The 20,918-nt window shown below is 39.1% G+C and overlaps 2 protein-coding genes across 3 annotated transcripts; both read right to left on the reverse strand.

Annotated features, from left to right (window-relative positions):
- Window positions 1-1,375: 1,375 nt before the first annotated feature.
- On the reverse strand, window positions 1,376-11,460 carry LOC110057806 (uncharacterized). 2 transcript variants are annotated; one of them, XM_089283377.1, is made up of 8 exons: window positions 11,337-11,460; window positions 9,579-9,639; window positions 7,791-7,964; window positions 5,207-5,474; window positions 3,964-4,151; window positions 2,961-3,187; window positions 2,222-2,384; window positions 1,376-1,635 (listed from the first exon to the last, which is right to left on the reverse strand). In XM_089283377.1, the coding sequence occupies exons 2-8, from the start codon at window positions 9,631-9,633 to the stop codon at window positions 1,466-1,468; spliced, it is 1,245 nt and encodes a 414-aa protein (XP_089139503.1). In that variant the 5' UTR covers window positions 9,634-9,639; window positions 11,337-11,460; the 3' UTR covers window positions 1,376-1,465. The 2 variants fall into 2 exon arrangements, with proteins under 2 accessions (XP_089139503.1, XP_020620062.2); XM_020764403.2 differs by lacking the exons at window positions 7,791-7,964; window positions 9,579-9,639; window positions 11,337-11,460 and having other exon boundaries at window positions 5,207-5,511.
- Window positions 11,461-13,562: 2,102 nt separating this feature from the next.
- Window positions 13,563-16,791, reverse strand: LOC149117598 (trace amine-associated receptor 4-like). The gene is made up of 2 exons (XM_089281657.1): window positions 16,339-16,791; window positions 13,563-14,337 (listed from the first exon to the last, which is right to left on the reverse strand). The coding sequence occupies exons 1-2, from the start codon at window positions 16,781-16,783 to the stop codon at window positions 13,880-13,882; spliced, it is 903 nt and encodes a 300-aa protein (XP_089137783.1). The 5' UTR covers window positions 16,784-16,791; the 3' UTR covers window positions 13,563-13,879.
- Between the last annotated feature and the right edge of the window lie 4,127 nt (window positions 16,792-20,918).

Consider the following 20,918-nt stretch of genomic DNA (forward strand, 5'->3'; position numbering starts at 1 on the left):
TTAACAGGTTTCTTTTGCAGGTCACAGGTCACAGGTCACGGGTCACAGGTCACAGGTCACAATTAAAAAGCACTCAGTAAAACTCGCGACGTAAGAATTATCCGCGGTTTATCGATGTTTCCATGCAACAAACCTCAACTAAATATGTTTTACTGTATAATTTTAATGAAATGATTTCTAGGGATGGTATATGTACGAAATGGGTTGAAATGTAGCTTTCAGACATGTAGTGTTACATATATTTTATCGTAATAAGATAATTCATTATTGTAGCAAATTGAACTATTTTATATCTATCTTGTTTTGAAATCTTCACAACGGGTATGTACTAAACAGAAACAAGAGTGTCCCCTATACCTCTTCTGAAAGTTTCAAAATGGGCGCCATTTTACATCATTGGGGATGACATCCAGTTCAGCGACGATGAAATAAACCAAATCAGTCAAAGAGCCTTTGCGTTTTCTTGAAGACAAGAAATCACATCAAACACTCAGATCAAAACCCACAAGAAGACGTTATTTACATTTTCCGCTTTTAGTCATAGCAAAAGGACTTATTCCTTTGTAACGTTTTGCAAGAGTCGGGGTACACATAATTATCAGTTGAATTCTTGAAGTTGGTTCCCGTCAACCTGGATTAATCGATGATTTTCAGCAAAAGTTAATGTTTGGTCTTTGCACCTGTAGTTAGCCTACTATTTAAATGATTTTGCGGTTCCTCGTCTACATTTTCAGACGGAGGGATTCCCTGGTGGATAGATGTTACCATGTTGCATTTTCTGCCTTGCTCCAAATTTTTAATTCCGTTGTTTGCTAACATTTTGGCGAAAGTTCAAGTCAATAGTAGAGATATCTCTTATTTCTTCAAATCAATCCAAAAACCTATCACTTGTTCCCTTGTAACAAATGAGTGTTTCCTTGTTCGACTAAACTCCTCAAGGTCTGAGAGGCTTTCAGACAAGAGCTTTTTTTTCACAGAATTTTGGCTACTTTATATAACAAAAACAAAGGTAATCATTGTCTTAAGCTAAAGCTTTAAGAGCTTAGCTTAACTGCTATATTCATATTTTTTTACATGAGCAGTGCAAAACTCTCCCTAAAGAAATAGAGGGAAAACATTTTAACATTTTTTTAAAGTAAATTGAAAAAGTTCTTGATAAATTTTGAGCGATTATTAATAATTTAATTATTTTAGTTTGAGTCTAGTTTGATATTCTAATTTCATTTTTGTAGTTCATATCAAATTTAGAAAACCTCCTCCGTGGGAATAGCGAAACAATTCTGGGAAACATCACTTAGTTTACAACCATCGCTCCTCTTTATGTTCTTTATTTTTCTTTATTTTTATTTTTGTAACACCTTAATTAAGAAACAGATGAGTGTTATATTCCCACTTTATTTTAAGCACCACCCATAGGTCGCAATTATTATAAATGCACCAAACTATTCAAGCAAGCTATCGGTAATCAGCACTTCACATTCACTGACCAGTCACACAGTTTAGTCTCCGCATTGTACAACTGACCGGGTGGACAGTTGTTCTCGAACATGACACCACCATGGCACAGGTAATATTTGGAACAATCAGATGAGTTTGGATACTGACCATCTGGTTTCTCTGCGCAACCAGAAGAAGCTGCATAATAAAAAAAAAGAACATGAACCAACAAAGAGCCAAAGAGATTGACAATAATGCTAAAACTACTACTAATCCATCAAGTCTAATCAAAAGAAATCATAATCGACAGTGCTTTAGACATCTGATTGTAACTTGTATAGATTTCGTATTGAATTCCTCCGATCAAGAGATAATGATGTAAGAGAACACACACATAGATGCATGAACCTATTCCAAAGACAATTTTATGACATCTATTTGTAGTGGACTAGGCAATGGCTGTTTTAAGAAGATTCGCCTGTTTTGTTATAGTACGTGAAAAATCTGGATCCTTCAACGAGCTATGAGATCTCAAAACTTAGGAAACATAAGTATCACGTGTTACGAATGTAATAGCAGATTCAGAAAATTGTCTTAGGGAACTTTGAATTGTCCTCCAATATCACCATATCTTGTTCTGATTAATGTATTTTCCTATTGGTGTTTGGAAATGTGATGAAACACTGCCTCTCTTGTTTTTTATTTTAAACACATGAAAAATTACCGAATACCTTCCTTCGGTTAAAAGTACATTTGTTTCAATTAATATGGGTCATGGCAGTACCTTGTTTAGTTCCTTGACCTGGGCTCGAAGGCCTCACTATTAAGGTGTCTTTCAAAAGAGCGAACACATGGTCAGAATATCTGCTCCCATCAATAATGTTATTCTGGTCCCAAGAGACGTCCCACAGCATTATCCCACCAAGGCATGGCTTTATTTTGAACTTCTGCAAAAAGAATTGAACGGCTAGTTTTGTAACTTAGTTGAAAGATTCGTTGTTTTAATGTGTTTGAACATTGCAGCTGAAAACAGCAAAGACAAAAAAGGTTCAACAAAAGTCCCTAACGGCCCCAAAGGGTATGTTTTTTCAGCCGTTTTGGTCATAAATAGGATATCGATTTTGGCCATTCTGGTCTTAAATAGGGTATGGTTTTTGTACCCTAGTCTTGAACTGGGTATGTTGTTTGGAAGAAGCTACTTTTCCATCATTATCGATAAGACCATAAACAAAAGCCCTTCAAAAGTTATGTTTGGGGCCACTCTGTCAGCCGCAACGGTCATAAGTAGGGTATCGAATTTTTGGTCTGGTCACAAATAGGGTCAGGGAAAATCGCAGATTTTGGTCATAAATACTAGTAAAGGGTTTTGGAAGCAGGCCTCACACGCCCACCAATTTTTTCTGAGAGTACTCCTCCCCTCCCACCCCCCACCCCCACCCCCGGATCAAAACACGATAATACTTTCCTTAGCCAGTGAAGATCCTCAATAAACATAAATAAAAGATGACATGAAGCTAACAAACCTCATAAATGACTTGTAATTCTTTGGGTGACCTATATTGAATGGCGTCAATAGAGGCTGAAGCATGAGCTGGCAACCCAACAAAGACCAGAGGCCCATTATTTGATTGCGCAAAATACAGCCATTTGTCCAATGTTGTAAGGAATGACGTTTGATTACCAGTGTGACAATAATAGTCGTAGAATTTAACGAAGAGGTAGTCAACATACTCGCTTGCCTCCTTCAAGGCTGAATAAAAATGAAAACAAGGTTATGCTGAAACATTGATATCGAAACAACACAGCATAAATAATTATCAGTTTTCATTCTTATGGTTGGGTACTAGACTCTGGTTTGTGATGTACTGGTTGGCAGGGTCATGGTGTAGTGATCTTTGGAAGACTCTCCACTTATAGTTCCTCTATTCCCCCAGGAATCTAAATGGGCCACAACGACTTAAATGCTGGGGCAACCCTTTGCTTTACTTGCATTTTACTAGAGGGTCAGGTTTGGAAATAGTAATACTTCTAGACGCCTCGTTGAACGCCAGCGTAATGTCCCATTAGGTTCGAATGCTGACTTCACGTTTCCCTGTATTATAGTACAGATTTAGGACGATGGTGTTCGTTTACCGTACCTAATTTCGCAATATGCCAATCAGAAGCCATCTCTACTGCGATGGTGTCCTGCGATATCCAGTGACTGACCTGATATGGCTACGATATCAAACTATATCTGATGGTCATTTAGCCCAATTTTGGGTACGGTAAATACCTAACGTACCTTTTTTAGTAGGCTTGGTAGCATATCAGGCTCGTTTGGTCTCGCCGTGGGAATTTTGGCATGATGTAAATACTGGAACCATGCCTCGACCAAACTCGCCTGCTATGCCATCGAAGCGTGCCATGAAGGCATTATTGAGTATAAGTATCGCACTGCGCGCGTTACCGTGAAAAGCCCCGCTTAGCGGCGAACAAACATGAAAAAAGTAAAAGTTCCTAGGGCACTTCATAGAGGGTTTTTACCAGTTCCTTTTCGTTCTGGTCCCAAAATATGGTCAGGATACGGACATTGAGGTGCGGCTGTTATCAGATAGCTTCTCTTAGCTACGCCTGTCTCGGAATCCATGAGCCTGCGTAGTTCCCGTATGAAATCAGGATAGAATTCAGGCCCTCCCCCTTCGATACTGAGATCCACACCGTCCATTACTGCCCTTTGAGGATAAAACAAATTATCATGAAAAATCATAATATTTTGTTCTGCAAGCTCCTATGTAACTTCGTCTATAGCTGTTAAAACTATTTCATAATCGTGATGCATGCAGTGTATGATTGAACCAAAGTTTATTAATCTTAATCAATTAATCAGCTGAAATATGGGCTTGATTTCTGTTTCTCTCCCTTCTCTCCTGCAACGACTGGCAATAGGATCGAAGCTAAGGCAAATTTTACACTAATATACTTTATCTTTGATCTTTGATCTTTGAACGAGAATTGAAAACTTACTTCTAGGCTTTCAAAATGTAGTGAAGTCGCCAACCATCATCTGTCCTGGTCAATAATTTGTCTCGGTTGTTGGATGAATCGGCTAAAATTGTACGCTGGCAATTGAGCAGTCAGACTCTCGAACGTGCAAGTGGGGGATGCCACTCTCCCATAAGTTTTTTTCGAATTTTTGAAAAGACAATTTACTCTAAGGGGCTGAAACTTTCAACAGCTCTTCATTGATCCTCTCCAGAAAATTTGATATGTTAATTGTGTGTCTTATCATTTTTGGCGTTGCCATGGCAACTGCAAATTTCACGTGGGTTTAGCCAAAAATCAACTTTTTTGGCATAATTCTGTAGTTTTTCCAGTTTTATTCATCAAACTGTAGAAATTGACGAATTTGTATATTTTATATTTTGTATTAATTTCCGTTAATTCTTGACTTTTTGATGGCGGATCCAAGATGGCGAGTCAAATGACGTCATGATCAACAAAAATGGCATCAACTTGTAGAGCAAGCCCAGGGCTATCTAATCAATGTAAATTTATTCCGCTGTGCCTTAACGGAACGAAAACCCAAGGGGGGTTCCCCCCACCTTGTACCGCGATGGGGGTATGAGTTAGCTTGTACGTCCGTTGGTTATTAAGAGAAACAGGCTTCGGAGTAAGGACAGCTATAAGCCCATAAACTCCTTTTGATAACAGAGCCAGCTTTGACTCTGACTTGCATGCGGTTACACTGGATTAAATACAGAAAGGTGTATATGTGAGTAGCGCTTACGATCCAAACGGTCTGAGGCTGAGCTCCTTTGTTCTTCGATCACCGCCAAGAAACAAGTCGTATAAGTTCTGGGCAAACTGCCTTGCATTAACCACAGAGAAAAGAGTTCCAGCTGCACCTACTCCTGCGATAGAAATCAGCACTTTCTTTCCAAGTCGTTGACATTCTCTTATTCCTTCTTCAATTTCGGGGCAACGGAGAAGAGAAGGGTTTGTTTTGGAGATACTCCGAGTACAGTGATCCGCAAAGTTTAAGGCAGGCAAAGAATCTAAAAGAAAAAAATACAAATATATTTTAAAGTACATTTTAAAAGTAACCTAAAATATACGTAGTAGACTATAACAAATTGTGATAACTAAATTTTTGAACGGACTGAAAATGTTTAAAATACCAATCGAAAAGCTTGATATTTTTGTAAAATGCTTTTTTGTATCGTTTTGTTTTGAAAGAATTGGCCAAGCTTTACAAGTTTTTCGTTTGCAATCCATTTTATTTTCGCGAGCAATAATCACTCATGTTCATTTGCTGACGTTTTCTGCCTTAAAAAACTATTATTCTGGTCTTCCTCCACTGGAAAAGGAAATTTGTACGTTAGAGACATAATTTTAAAGTGCCACTGAAACGAAATTTTCGTATGTGAGATTTTTGCTTAGTAATAAAGTTTCAACCTTACTTGGAAACACTGCAGACTTTTTTTTTCGCATACGGTAAGCGAAAACTGCTTTTTCAGCCGTTCGAAATTGGCTGGTTAAGCCCAAAATTGGCGGCCATCTTGGCGCGGCCAAAACAGCCTAGTGACGTCACTGGTTGTATTGCTCTCATGCCGCGCTGAAAATTTAGAGTGATTATGGGAGGAGAGAATACTGTTCGAAGCCCCCCAAAAAACATCTTAAGGACATCTCAGGGCTGTAAAGCAGATAATAACAGTAGCCTTAGACATGAAGAGGTGGAGAGTCGATCCTGGGGCTTTTCAGTCTATTTAATTGGATATTTTATGTAAGCAAGCAAACGAGTGGGAGTTCTTAGATCGCAAAATGATCGGGACTCTTAGTGAAATGGCCAGCACTCAATTAAACAATATCTACACTCATAAAGTTAAAAGACATGAAAACAAGAGAAAGCGGCTTTTGAAAATATTATCCGGAGTGCTGCTGCACGAATCGTAGCAACAACGTTTCGAGTTTTCGAGTCGCTTCGCTTCGAGGAAACCGGACGCTTTGTGAGTTTCACCGCGGACGAGATTGTGCCACAGTGACCTTTAGTCTAGTTGTATCTGCTACATCCTACAAGTTATCGCAACAGCAACAATTTAAGAAACCCTCTTCTTTTATATGAGGGAGCGAATTTAAACTATAAAGGCAAACTTAGCTGCCATGACCCTACAATTATATGTTTTCAGGAAACGAGAGAAAGCGTGACAATGTCGGCGGCGAAAGGTCATATATGCAAATTAGTTCAAATTCTGTTTAATAAACCTTCGACTAAATAATAAACTAGTGACGTTTAACGAATTGCTTTGAATTTGAATACTATTAAATGAAGATCATAGACATAAGTATGTGCTAAAGAACTCCAAGTTATCCATCGGCCGTGAAATATTACAATTGGGAGATACGTGTAAAAGAGAAGCGAAATTCCCGCTTTGTTTACACTAATACGTATGCGGCGATAAAGCAAACCCTGCTGCGGATCACAATTTTCAAAGATACATTTTGTCTACCACAAGAACTCTCACTTATTAGTATCATAAAAAGATGCTCTCTGTGTGCAAAGAAGTACTCGACTCAAAGATTGTGGACCGTCAATAACTTCATGATTGTGCGGATGGCTGATGCGCTTACGGCTTTTAATGCAGCAAAGTTGCCGAGGATATATTCGAACCTTGTTAATAGACCTTAGATAAACGTGAGAATCCAAATTTCAGAACCAGGCTGAAAACAGACGACGAAATATCGTGTTTAGGCTTCAGGACGTGATACAAAAGTTGCCACACTCGTCTTCGAAATCTCCAATCGAGTACTCAAGATGTTCGAAAAGTATACTGAGCTGTTCTAATCTGTAGCATTCATTTTGGTGAATCTACATTCTTTGGCGCCCTCCAACGTTTATGATGTGTATTTCCTGTCAAGGCTGGACTGAAATTACAAGGTAGGAAACTAGTAGGTATCGACAATATGAAGAATAAACTTAAATAAATCAAGTGAAAACAAGAGAGAATCTTAAGCGCTTCTTGCGTGAATACAACCAGTGACTTCACAAGGTCCTTAAACTCGGTTCCAGAGCCCGGACACAGTTTTGCTCCAAAAAGTCGATTTCAGCAGCTAAAAAGAGCACTTTCCGTTAGGATTTGACAGAAATAAAGTTCACCATTATTTTAAGCACGTTTGAAACTATAAATTGGGCTAAAAAAAGAGAGTACGAAAATTTCGTTTCAGTGGCACTTTAAATACCGTGACACTGCCCCTCAAGGGTGTTTCCTGACGGGAAATCTGCCGATTGTACACATAACTGATTCTCGTAAATATTAGCAACGGACGGAGATTCGACGTTTGTTACAAATACTTTCTCAGTTTTTTAATTTTACCTTGATTTCCGGAGTCGAAGAACGCGTTGAGGAATGCAATATTCAAGATATCATACTTGCTGGTCTGACACACTTCTTTCAGTGGCTTCTCGTTATCATTACCCGGGCGTACCGCGGCGATATTCTGACCCCAGTACCCAGCTAATAGTTGCCGTCCAGTGCTTGAAGTAGCAGCTGTTAATTCATAAACAACAGAAGGGATAACTTCCTAATACCCTGCCCCCAATTCAATGCACAGGTGATGCGGTCTGCGATGTCTTAGACGTAAGAAACATTAAGCACTTAATGACTGGCCCCAAGGGAAACAAACCTCACTGTTTCCCGCGGGACCAGTCATTAAATGTTTTGTGATACCTTCCAACTCAAAAATAGAAAAAAAATGCGAAGACATCGTTTGCTTGACGCCGGCTGGCTCACAAATTTGCCGCGGTTTCAAGGAGCACGACCTGATCACATGCGAGTCGAAAGTTCAAGTTGTTGTTTCCCGAGGGAGTTAGTGAGTTTTGACCTACGACACCTGACACGTTCTCCTCCAATCGGAAAACGCATTTGAGTTGGGAGGTATAACAACATTGTTTGTTTAGGGGGGGAGAGGGATATATTTTTTATAGGTTTGAAATTGCATTTTAAAATTAAACCTGAGTGTCTCAATACTTCTTTTGCCCAAATCTTATCACAAGTATAACTTCCAACGGTGAAATAAAGCTATTAATCGGCACTTAATTTGTCCTCCTTTGCCGAGGAAGAATGACGGAGCTTTTGAAATTTGGTAAAAGTTTGACTAATGGACTATACTTTTGCAAAATAAACATCAAGTTTCCTTTTAAATAACTGTCTAATTTCTCGCGCGCTGATTGGCTCACTTCTATCATCAATAAGAGTACAGACAAATAAAATTTTAATTTATGAAAGCTTTCAAGTTCAACTTTTAGCTGTCAAACTGTCAACGTTTTAACCAATGAGATTTTATGGACTTTTTGAAGTAGCCAATCAAAAAGCGAGAAAAGCTATTGACAATGTTCTCGTCATTTTGAATAAAATTCACTTATCTTTGTTTACGGCAAGTTTACGGCGTCTTTTCCCCTCATTTATTCCCGGCATTTGACCATTTTGGGGTCTTGTTATTGTAAAAAACTAACTGACGTCAGTTTTTTATGCGTCTGTCATCTTATTGATGATAAATTTTGTCATAACATTGTCAAAGTTTACTGCGGAACCACTCACCTGCGGCTCGTGATTCCACAGCCACTTTGACAATGTTATGATGCAATTTATGGTCAATAAGAGGACAGACGCATAAAAAAACGGACGCCAATTTCTTTAAGTGAGGATGGGCGCTTTGATAGTGGCCCGCCTAGATTAGCACTTGCTATCCGCGGACCAAATAACATGTAATCTTAAATGAAAGGAAAAGAAAAATTATTGTTGTGATAGGTGACTCTCACCCTCGCCAGCGACTAATGTCAACTAGTAGCAGATAAATACAATTGTAAGGAAGACGTTAAAGACTACGAGTCAACCAATGAGTGGCAGTTGTATTCGCAGGCTGATGGGGTGGTTGTTACAGATTTCTTTGAAGCAACTACAGACATTTAGATGAGACACCAGGAGGATTTTTTTGAACTGATTAAAATCTTCCTCGTGACTTTTGGCACAAGCGTTAACAATTTACCACAATGCGAGAGTCAAAGAGGAAAGGTCGTGTTAACGTCTTCCTTGCATTTGTTTTGTGTGAAGTTCAATAACTCTAGGAGATAAAAGTGTTTCGGCTCACCATTACTTACTTACCATTTCCAACGTTGCAGATTAGAATCGAGAATAAAATCCTCCTGACTGGATGCATGACTTACTGAAAATGGCAGCATAAGTTATTTTAGCATTGAATTTCAACTTAAGGGAGATCAATATTTAAATCAGTTCTACACTGTACTGTTTTAAAAGTAGGTCAATGAGTAAATAAAAAAAACTAAGGTACGTTATTCAGTACGTCTTTCGCATGTTATTTATAATTACGTTTCCTCACAATGCAAAGTGCTATTAACTGATCTCTCATCTCATGTAAACAAATTTGCACAGCAAAAGCAGCCGCAGTTATCAACCATCACGAAACTTCTAAAAGATATTAAAAGACTGACCCCGACCAAAACCAAGGTAGCAGCTGGAAATATCGAGTGCTAGATTAGGTTAGTATTTTGAAGCTGATAGTACGTAATCTTCAAAGTCCTGCTTATCGTGACCATATGAACCCACTCACAGAGAAAATAGCCTTTTTTGACAAAATAAAAGCTTTTAAGCAAATTTACATAGCAAAAGATGCCGGGACCAGCCCGCCTAACAGATTGAAACAAGGCATGGAATATTCCACTCGTGTCCGAGTTGTGAGTCAGATCTCTTTGTGTAAAATTTAAAATTTGTATTATATTGGCGAAGCCATTGCCAATGTAACCAACGTTCCGTTAATAACGAAAAGAGATTCATAACATATACATGTACTTCGCCTTCCTCGAACTTATACTGAAGTTGTTTTAATGTTTTGGTAGAACTGATTGAAATACAGAATATCATGATATCGGAAAGACGATATATTTGAACTGCGGATAAAGATGTAAAGACAAGAAAGACCATCGCAGTTATGTAGTTATAGAGGCAGCGTGGCCGAGTGGTTAGGGCGCCGGACTTGAAATCCGGAGGTCGCGGATTCACGTCCCGCTTTAACCATTCCCCTAGTCCCGAGTTCAACTCCTCGATTATGCTTGTAAATAGCCAACTTGTCTACCTCCTTATTATGCCTCTTATTATGTTTATTTACAATATTTGTTTCTTTCAGTTTAAGTGGCATGCCTGAAAACTAGCTAGGTGTTGCTAAGTGCGTCCACCACTATAAACATTTTACATTTAACAACATTTTTTTAACAACATGCACACAACTTTAGCAACTGTGAAATCATAGTTCGTGAAGGGGACCCCTTTACTATGGTGAAATTCAGCGTTAAACGGGATGCGAGGCCTTGACCTTTGATGATGTTAAGATCATCGCAGAAATGTACAAGCCTTAGGTAGCTGTGAAATTTAAGCCTGAAAAAAAAAAATTCAATTGCAAGTGATTATATGAAGAACATATATTTAAATTGAGGGGGAAAACGTAAAGACAAGCATGATCGGGTTCCAATATGTGGTCTTTCGTATATTCACATTCAATGGCATAAAAATTGGTCTTATAACTCGCGATCGTGCAAATCCCTAACCGCTGAGGGTGCGACTAGCAATACTTGAAGGCTTAACAATGTTGTATTAGACCAGTTATCAATGGCTCAGGGTGGAGACTACCATAAATAATGTCAGTGAAAATACAATCTTGAGTCAGGATGACTGTCATAATGAGCAAGAGACAAAACACAAATATTATAAATTTTAACACAAAGGCTGATTATCAAATGCGCAGAAAGGAATTGAAATTACAATGTGATTCATTCAGAAGGCACTCAAAAAGAAGCAATAGCGAAAATAATAATTGCTATCGGAAACGAGAAATGAAAACAGACATACCCGGTAAATGCAATTTCTCTAAGGGCGCTGTCTTCCCGTCAAGCTGATTTGAATCTTCGATAACTATGAACACTCGAAAGAAACTGCCTCCTCCCCACGTCGCGCCGCTGGTTTCACCTGCAAAGAGCGGGAAATTGAGAGCGCGGTGCTAACTGAGTAGATGTTGAAACACCGAGAGATTAACAACCCGCTTTCGATGTATCGAAATTTTCGCGAGGCTTTCTGTCAAAAGTCTAAGCTTGGTCTTGTTTTCTTTGTATTAAGTCAGAGTATGGGAATTACCAGATTAAGCGATCTTCGAAATTCTACACAAGAAATCTGCATAGCAAAAGGAGCCGAGACCCACCCCTAAACTGGTAAACGCCATGGAATCATTCGCTCGTGTCCGGGTTGTACAAATTCTCTTTTGTGACGGAGCCATTAGCAACATAACCAACGTCTTCGTTAACAACAAAATAAGATTCATAGCATAAATTTGTCCTTTTCGAATTAACTTGAAAGTCGTTTTAATGTTTTGGTACAACTGATTAATCTTAATAAGTAGTTTCTTAGAAATCGATTTTGAAATAAAAACTAGCGCTAAAAAGTCACGACATTTCGACCTCCCCGAGGTCATTTTCAAGTGAGTAAAAGTGTCTAAATTAGCATAAATATGTTAAAAACAAGTTATAATAGATAAAAATGTGGCGAACGCTAAAATGTGATAAAACATGTGAAAAAGTGTTAAAAATATACAATGGAAAAATAAAATAATCTTAGCTAGAATTGCTCTAAACAAATAATTTGGCGCGAATTGAATCGCACTGTTTGTTTAGCGTTGGTTTCAGTTCTTTGATTAAAAAAAAAACATTTAAAAAATAAGGCAGTCAAATTTTGCTCACCTGAAAATGACCTCGGAGAAGTCGAAACGTCGTGACTTTTTAGCGCTGGCTTTTCTTCCAGAACTGATCAAAACACTGAATTTAAGCGAAGCAATTTCTTTACCTGGTATCATTTGACGAAATAGCTTCATGGAATTACCTGCTAATAGGGTAAAAAGCGTGATGTATGTATGTAAATATGTAAAAAATGTCAAAATGGAGGTGGTTTCTTTCTTCATTTATCGAGGGCCATACTAAACACTCATGCAAGCAATGTTGCAGTTATTGAAAGCCTCATTTGACGATAAAGCGCATTTCAGTATGTGATATCAAGAATTTTTATCCTTTTACGTAATAAATTCCAACCTGTGATTCAAAGAACAGTTATTAATGATCGAGGTTGTGGAGACTCGCATAAGCAATGTTCGTGAAATACGATCTTGCATCCGGAGTCGACTGTCATGATGTGCACCGACAAAACACAAATGCTACCACTAAAGTTAATTTCAAAGGCGCAGAGCGGAATCAAAATAACAAAAATATTTCATTCAAGACTAATAGAAGCAATCGGTAAAAGGAATTATTGCTATCAAGCACGAGAAATGATCACGAAAAGTAACATACCCGGTAAGTGTGGTTTCTCAAAGGGGCGCTGTCTTCAGCTGATTTGAATCTTCGATGACTATGGACACTCGATGAATACTGTAAGGCGCCGTTTTGTTTCACCAGAAAAAAGCGAGAAACAGGGGGCGCGGTGCTTGCTGGTTAGATGTTGAAATGCCGATTGCTTTACAAAGCGTTTTCCGCACAGAAGTGAAAGGAAAGATAATGGCAACAAAATCAGTCAGGCGCAGGAGATCTAGTACCCAGTACCCTTCCAGGGAAATGCGCGCGCAACTGTTTGAACTTTCTACAGAAGCGCTTGATTTCTGCGGAAGGGTCACTCAAGGGTCAAATTTAATAAATGTATCGGTCATCTGGTGGTCCGGGACTCACTCTCTTGGGCCTGGGACTCAGTTTGCTAGCCTGTGAGTCTCAGGCTCACTAGAGTCTTATTACTAGATACATCATTGTTCCACGCGAAGCGAGGCCGGAGGCCCAGTGCGCAAGGTTTACGGTCAAATTTTTTGTAGCGTTTACGGATATGACTTTAAGTTGTAAGAGTAAAGGAAAATTTTTGTATGACACGATTTTAGCCCCCCTCGAGAGCATAATGAACATCAAATAACCTTTCTTAAGATTCACATTTAATCGTGGCTGATGAAGTTCGGTGGAACCGAACGCCGGAAATATTCCAGTTTTAATAACATTTTTTTAATTGCGCTCTGAGTACAAGAAATTATTTTATATTTTAATTTTTAGATGCTTTTGTAAGATTTTTATTCAATAAACTGATAAATCTAAAACGTAATCATACCAGTTCATACACAAAACGTGATTTTGTTGGATTACGCAACCACAAATGTTACGTTTTTTAGGGGGTGGGTCATGTAATTTTCATCTTTCATTTTGCAGTGGTTCACCGGCTCATTTTTTTGCCAAATGGAAGGGGTGGATCATGTGTTTTCTATCCTCCGCATTTTAGAGTGCTCCGGGCCACCCCCTCCTTCTTATACTTTTTGACTGGTCCCTTACTTTAGAATAATATTTGAACAAAGCCAGACAATGGTTACAGTTCAGCATTCAAAATGACAACATGGATTTTACAGCACGCCTGATATCACTTTTCCGAGCCCAGTAAATAACAGGATTTATGGAGGAATTCACATAAACAAGACTATTGCTCCACAACCACAAGAAACCAAACCTGTCAGGAAAAAACAACCGAGATATATCGACGGCTAGAGCTGGAGCCAAGCAAATCAAAAGCACAGCGATCACTATGAACATGTCAATAGCCGCTCTCTTTTCCCGCCTGAATATAACGGATAAATTATTTCCTGAAACGACCTCCACCACCCGTCTGTTATGACGACGAATGGCAATGAAGATTCCGATGTGATTTACGATCGGCACAATGAGCAGAACCACACCCAAAGCCATGATCATGATAAATGAATGAAATCCCGGCAAAATGAAAACGTTCAAACTCAAGCACATCAGCCAGGTTGCTCCAGACAAGGCAATGGACATCACGGCCACTGTTGATAAAAACAGATCCATATTTCAGTAATCGATCGTGTATTTGCTTTCGCACGCAATTTTATTAAAATAAATGAGCTACTACTGCGCTCTCATTGGTGGATAGGTGTGTTTAAGTGAGAGTATGTAAACACGGTTGTGACGTTTTACATTGGCGCGTATCCACAACTCGGGGAGCTGGGAGAATTCTCGAAAGTTATGCAAACCGTTGACTACCTCTCTGGTTTGCATATCTGTATCGAATTCTCGCAACCCTCCTCGTGTTTAGATGAGGCTATGTAAACACGGAAAAAGTGCTCTATTGCCCAAATTTTTAAAACGTCACGTGACCGAGAAACGCCAACAAGTCAGGGATATCCGGGGATATTCCTTCAGAGCCAATCTAGACATGAGTTTTAACATTGGTGTCTTATTGATATTATTATTTCTTAGCTGAGACTTGGTATAAGTAAGGCGGCTGACCACTTTCTGAAAGTCATCTTATTGATGGAGAGCAAATATTTGGAAATAGATAAATAGGTATTCCACAGAGTTATATTTTTATTTATTATATGGCTGTGTCTCACAAGGACTGGGAACTACCGAATGTACGAATTTGATCGGCTGAAATCGATACTGACCGCGGTCTAGATTTTCCCATCTAGACCGGCGTCTGTAGACCGGTTTCATTTTGCGTTGAAAAAGTAGCAAACTAAAATACAAAAATGTTCACCAGTTTCTTTTATTTTCTCCTCAATCATTTATAGAAGTGCCAAAAAACCTGATGACAAAAAAAGAACTAAAGAGGACGAGCAAATTTCGGCAGATTTAAGTTAATATCATCGCTGTTTGCAAGCAAAATGTCAGCAAACCAGTTACATTAAACAAATTAAAGTTTTCTTCTTTGCCATATAATAAACATCTTATTAACCGAGCTAAGTCGGTCTGTATGGGAGAATCTTGACCTCGGTCGTGTGAACGCAGTGAGGTCTGTACACACGACCGAGGTCAAGATTCTCCCATACAGACCGACTTAGCTCGGTTAATAAGAGCTAAAGATTGAAACCTTTAGTTTATAGTCGGCCGGTCCATAGGGAGTTTAAGAAGCTACGACAGCGACGCCGAGGGAAACGTCTATTAAGAAATTAATTTATATTTTACCTACGAATCTCGCCGCGATACTCTTAAGTCAACTGCTTGATTATGGAACACAGCGTAAAATTTAGCCTGCGTAGCAAGCGTTCCCCAACAAAGAGCTTTTCCGCATTCTGGCCGCGCGTAAATCGGAGCGAGAGCAAAAACTCCACGAAGCAGGGCGTGAGAGAGGGAACGCTTGAGTTTGAAAAGCTCGGTCCTTAACTTACAGTAATGACCTCAGTGCAGTACGGAAACAATGCTGAATGCCGAAGCCGATACAAAACTGAGCGAAGAGAAAGGCTGCTGCAAAGGCCGCAGCATAAGCACCAGTAGGGAGCTTAAGCAAACCACGACGACGACGGCAACGAGAACGTCACGAAACAAAATGAGCAAAATAATAGCTGTGCACGTGCGTCATAAATCTTTGTACATTTCTTCACCTCAGGTCGTCCTCTGCAAAAAAAAACGTGAAATGATCAAGTATTGCGTCGTCTACGGAACGTGGACGACGACGGCTAATTTTTCGTATTTCTATTCAGAATTAAACGCCGTCGTTGCATATTTGGCATACCGAACAAATCTAGACAATCGCGAATTTCAGTGGTAAAACATAAATTCATTTTTGACTAGGCGCGTCCTCGGCGTCGTCGTAGTCGTTGCTTAAGTTCCCTAGTATCATCAGGCTACGTCTGTTGGGTCTGTGGCAGTGTCTGTCGTTTATAAGGTTTGGATTAGACAGTCACCATAGGCTCGGCATAGTCAATCGAACGTTCGGAAATTGAACTCAATCCGTAGATTGAGGTCAATCGAACCTTTACATTTTTAATTTATAAAACTGCAAATAAATGGGAGGATCATTTTTCTACTTTACATTCAACATTTACCTTTCTTCGTCACAGATGCACGGTACACCAACGGCTTTGCGAGCGCGTAGTGACGATCCATACTGATAAGGCAAAGATTAACAAAAGACCATCCTGAACAAAATAATGCGGATACCACAACTGCTTTATACAGTTCAGCCTGATGATCGCAAGATTCATAAACGCGGTGAATCAGCAAACGCCATGCAACAAATATCGGCTGGGCTATCAAACCGGTCAAGCAATCAGTAGCGCATAAACTGCATAGCAGAATGTTGCACGGTCTTTGAACGGAAGGTGTTTTGACAACAGCTACAATAACAGCCAGGTTTCCAAGAAAAGCAAAAACGCAGCAAGGTACGTTGACGGCACTCACAACGACTTCGTGTACAAAGGAGGCAGTGTCGTTGCTTGGGACTGGTAAGTAAGGTACACCGCAGACTGATTTGTCATCATTTTCGGCCATTACTGTGAAATGAAACGAGCAAGATAAGCTAAACTACCTTGAGCAATAGAAAATTTCCTTACTTTCTCCCATCAGAAAACTGAATCAGAACACATTATTCCCTTATGCAAATAAAATATCCTTAGGAAGCAGTTTTCGGTTTCTCTTAAGTCTGCCTGTTCAAATGTGTTTATGCCATAAGTACTCTATAATGGTTATGGATCGTCTTATTGACTTAGAAAATTGTTATTTAATGAAAGAAGCTCTCGGCCTTCTGCTAACATCACTGGAAGCCTTTCGCCTAACTCACCTCTACAATCATAAAAATCAATCAAATCTAACTTAGCAGTCAATAGCAAAACCATTTCTAGACTGCTAACACATTTAGTTCAAAGTACGCCTTTTCTATTTCCATTTAAGACATAGGAAACACGATCAGCCCTAAATGAAACACTGACCGTGTCATAAACTGTTCAGTATACGTAAGAAATTAATGTTTGTTTAATATAGTCATAGTGTATATATTAAGTCTTACCGGAGGAGGAGTCGGAAATTTCAGCGTTGAGAACTTTCCTTCTCTTGCATGGATTAAGTAACTGAAATGTAGCACACGAAAGTGTCTGGTTAAAATTTAGAGAAAAACACGACAAGTTTAAATCATATGCATTATATGAACTAAATGCAAGATGTAATCTAATTTTCATGTACTTTTGCGGCCCTGAATGAAAGCTCATCAAGTACGTGGTATAAATATGAGACCTCCATTGGCCATTTCCGAGTTTCTTGTGCCTCTGTATGTGTCAAAATGAGTGTTCGTACAAAACCATTCATATGAAAACGTTTTCCGCCTACAGGTTCATTTTCATGTAAATCAAACTCATTTTCATATGAAAGGTTTTGCACGACGACTTGCTTTGGAACAGATGCATCATGTAAACTGGGAAATTATCTATTAAGAAATTTCGTTCTCATGCACGGAATAGAAAGTATCTTGTGAAAATTTAAAGCAAACTTCGACAAGTTTAAATCCCACGTAGGAATGCAAACAATATTTCTTCATTAACAGTTTAGCCTAACTGTATTCTATGATTTTTGTGGCCCTGAATTTAGTACGCGGTGTATTTGAGACCTTAATTAAGCGATTAAAATTTAGTTTCGGCATCGGCGCAATATCGCTAATATGAACTGTTGTCTAAGATTATGTTATATGTTATAAGGGATTTTCTGAAGCCTCCGATGTTTCCGCGCGGTAACCGCATTTTGCGGTCCTTGACTACTTTTATGTTTTGTCGCAAAGGAATACGTTATAATGTGGCACTGAATTAATTAATCATTGTGACCTGACAAATTTGGATCGTGAGAGAAGTTCATATCTACATTTCTTCTTTTGGATTGTCTACGGTCCCACTAGCTGTTTTATTATGACAGTATCGCTGAGACTGTTCTCTCGGGTAAGTCGAATTCGAAAGGGGAATACTTTCTTTCTTTCTTTCTTTCTTTTTTTTTTTGTAAAATATAACATAGATAGCAGCATAAATATAAGGCAACTTATCAAATTCTTCAGGTTTAATTAAGCTCATAAGTGTAAGAAATCCTTTCGGCTATGATGCGGTGTGTGAAAAAAAGATATCAAAAAAATAATAATAATAAGGAAAGGAGCAAATGTGTATCATTGTATACAAAAACGGAACAATGCTAAAATTTTTGCACGGAAGTTTTTGTCGCCAGAAAGTTCGGTAATACTGGTGTTTCTTATGAGAAACATGAAATTAGGCGAACATGCGTGTGTCAGATAAGATTGCAATTTTGGGAAAGTAAGCTTTCTTTTTATTGCCGTTGCGCCGTGATCACTACTTTTTTTACCCCGGTTACGAGACAGAGATGCCCTTCTCTGTTTCTGTCCTTTTAGAGACAAGAGGCGGCTCTCTGCTCGATCATTTGATCAGTTACCGTCCATGACTGGCTGACAAATAGCCTTAAAGGTAGTGATCGTTTCCCTGTGTAAACCCACGCCATGTTCATCCTCGGAGACCCGGGGGCTACTAGCCGGGACGAAGCGTTATTTTCGGGCGAAAATTTACTTCAAGAGCTGAAGAGCCCCCGAGAACTTATTCTTACCGAACCAGTTGCAGAAGTGGTCGAATTCCGTCACTCTGATTGGCCAGGAAAAATATTTTTATGGCTAATCAGAGGGACGTAATTCGACCACTTCTAGAACTGGTTCGGTAAGAATAAGTTCCCAGGGGCTCTTCAGCTCTTGAAGTAAATTTTCGCCTGAAAATATCGCTTCGTCCCGGCTAGTAGCCCCTGGGTCTCCGAGAATGCGCCATGTTATGAATGTGCTTATATTATTTGGCCTGTAATGAGTTCCCAGGGACTCTTTTCTTCTCTGATCCTGAAAAGAAGAGAGACCCTGGGAACTAGGTAGCTTATTTATCTTATTTGACAACATGATCTCCAGACCAAAATCACAATTTCTTATTTGCAGCGCTTCTAAAGTTATGATGACCAGAATTTCGCGGCATGCGTTTGCTTTCGGTTGGGTCCACCCAGGTTGCCTGCGGTAAGTTCGAATTTCACTTGGGTTTGCTTGCGGTTAGCTTCCATTTTGCCGTTTGGGGCGACACTGTACAATACGATAGAAGTTTATTGTGCATTATAATAAAGCTTCCATATAACGCACGCTATGATTGGCAGAAACAGTCTCCTTTATCACAGAACAGATGCACGGCAAGCAAATTTTCAATTTTTTTATGCCTCGGAATTTTGACAAATTTAACCCAAATTTAACGCTCCCTGTGACTCAGACAAACGCAATGGAAACGAGCTATTTGTCTGCAGTAAATATGGCTGCCTGGAGCCGGAGGCCATTGTTAAAAATAGAAAAAATGTTAGGCATATGGTTTCACCTTTTTTACAGTTAAAAACTAAGAAACAAAACAAAAAGGAGGCTATTAAATAAAGTGCAACCCCGACTTACGGTCACCTCGTCATCATGGTCACTTTTTGTTGTCCCGGCGAAACGTCCATACATTTTTCTCATAGGAAAACCCCGTTAAATACGGCCACCCCGTTAATACAGGCAAATTTTTATAGCCTAGCTGTTGGCTATATCTTAGTTGGTCTGCGTATGGTACATATGCTTATGTTTCTGCGCAAATGAAACCAACCTTGAGAAAGACTTACTTTATTAAGAGGGCATCATTATCATTGATCAGTGCTTCACAAAATAAGCCAAGAGACTTGAGTAAGCTATACTTAAAACTTTCCAATTTCTGTTGATGTTCTTTAAACTTTTCTTTCCTATTATTCAATGCATTTAACTTAACTAAGCTGAGTAGAGAGCTTTTTGCATAGGGTAAAATAGGCCTTGTTTGTTTCTAAAACGAAATAAAGTTATGTGTTTACCGTCAGTCAGTTTCATTAAAGTGCACCTAACCCCAAAAATTTTTTTCGCTCAAACGAATTTACTTGTTATTCGAAGCATTTGGGCGAAAAAATTTTTGAATTTGGTCGAATCCTCGATTTTCTATGCCTTTTCAAAGTCGCGCTTGAAGTGTTACACGACCGCGTTTTAGGAAGTTTGGGGCAGCAGTTGCTGATGACGTCTACCCAGGAACCAAACACAATGCGCCTTAGTCAGCTCTCTGTATTTGCTCGAGAAAATGGAAAACAAAACTAATCGTTCAAATATATTTTGGGGCTAAAACGTCCAAGTGTTGTTTCAGAATCATTTCTTTTTCGTCACTGGAGTCAAAGTCAAGTTTCGATTCGGAAGACTCCGAAATAAACTTCGATCGAGCACGTTCGACAACTGTGAACTCACTGCTTAGAGCTTTGAGAACAATTTGCAATATTTCAAGCGACGACGGGGAAGATTTCTTTGCGGACGAACTCCTTGTATATTAGGAATGGAAAGCTAGATACGAAGTGGAGGAGCAGGCAAACGAAAAGCAGGAAAGAAAACTCAAGGACTGTTTTGGATGGTAACTTCGTCACTTAAACACAAGACTCCCACGCGTGTTTATAGCCCGTTTACATTTGTCCTCAGCGAGAATGTATTTTGTCAAGGTATGGTTGTTGTGTTAAATCCAGTTTGTGTTTTACTTTCTGGAATGCTCCATGTTTATAAGAGCGACGTTAGTGTTACAGTTTT

This window comes from Orbicella faveolata, unplaced genomic scaffold (assembly GCF_042242905.1).
Source record: "Orbicella faveolata isolate gen_17 unplaced genomic scaffold, um_ofav_v1 contig_12, whole genome shotgun sequence".
Taxonomy (NCBI): Eukaryota; Metazoa; Cnidaria; class Anthozoa; order Scleractinia; family Merulinidae; genus Orbicella; species Orbicella faveolata.

Coding starts and splice junctions, on each gene's coding strand:
- LOC110057806 (XM_089283377.1), bottom strand. CDS start 9,633: ATGCATCCAGTCAGGAGGATTTTATTCTCGATTCTAATCTGCAACGTT. Junction 7,965..9,578: donor AATCTGCAACGTTGGAAATG/GTAAGTAAGTAA, acceptor ATGAATTAACAG/CTGCTACTTCAAGCACTGGA. Junction 1,636..2,221: donor AGGTCAAGGAACTAAACAAG/GTACTGCCATGA, acceptor TTTATTATGCAG/CTTCTTCTGGTTGCGCAGAG.
- LOC149117598 (XM_089281657.1), bottom strand. CDS start 16,783: ATGGCCGAAAATGATGACAAATCAGTCTGCGGTGTACCTTACTTACCA. Junction 14,338..16,338: donor TGCATCTGTGACGAAGAAAG/GTAAATGTTGAA, acceptor TTTTATCAACAG/TGGCCGTGATGTCCATTGCC.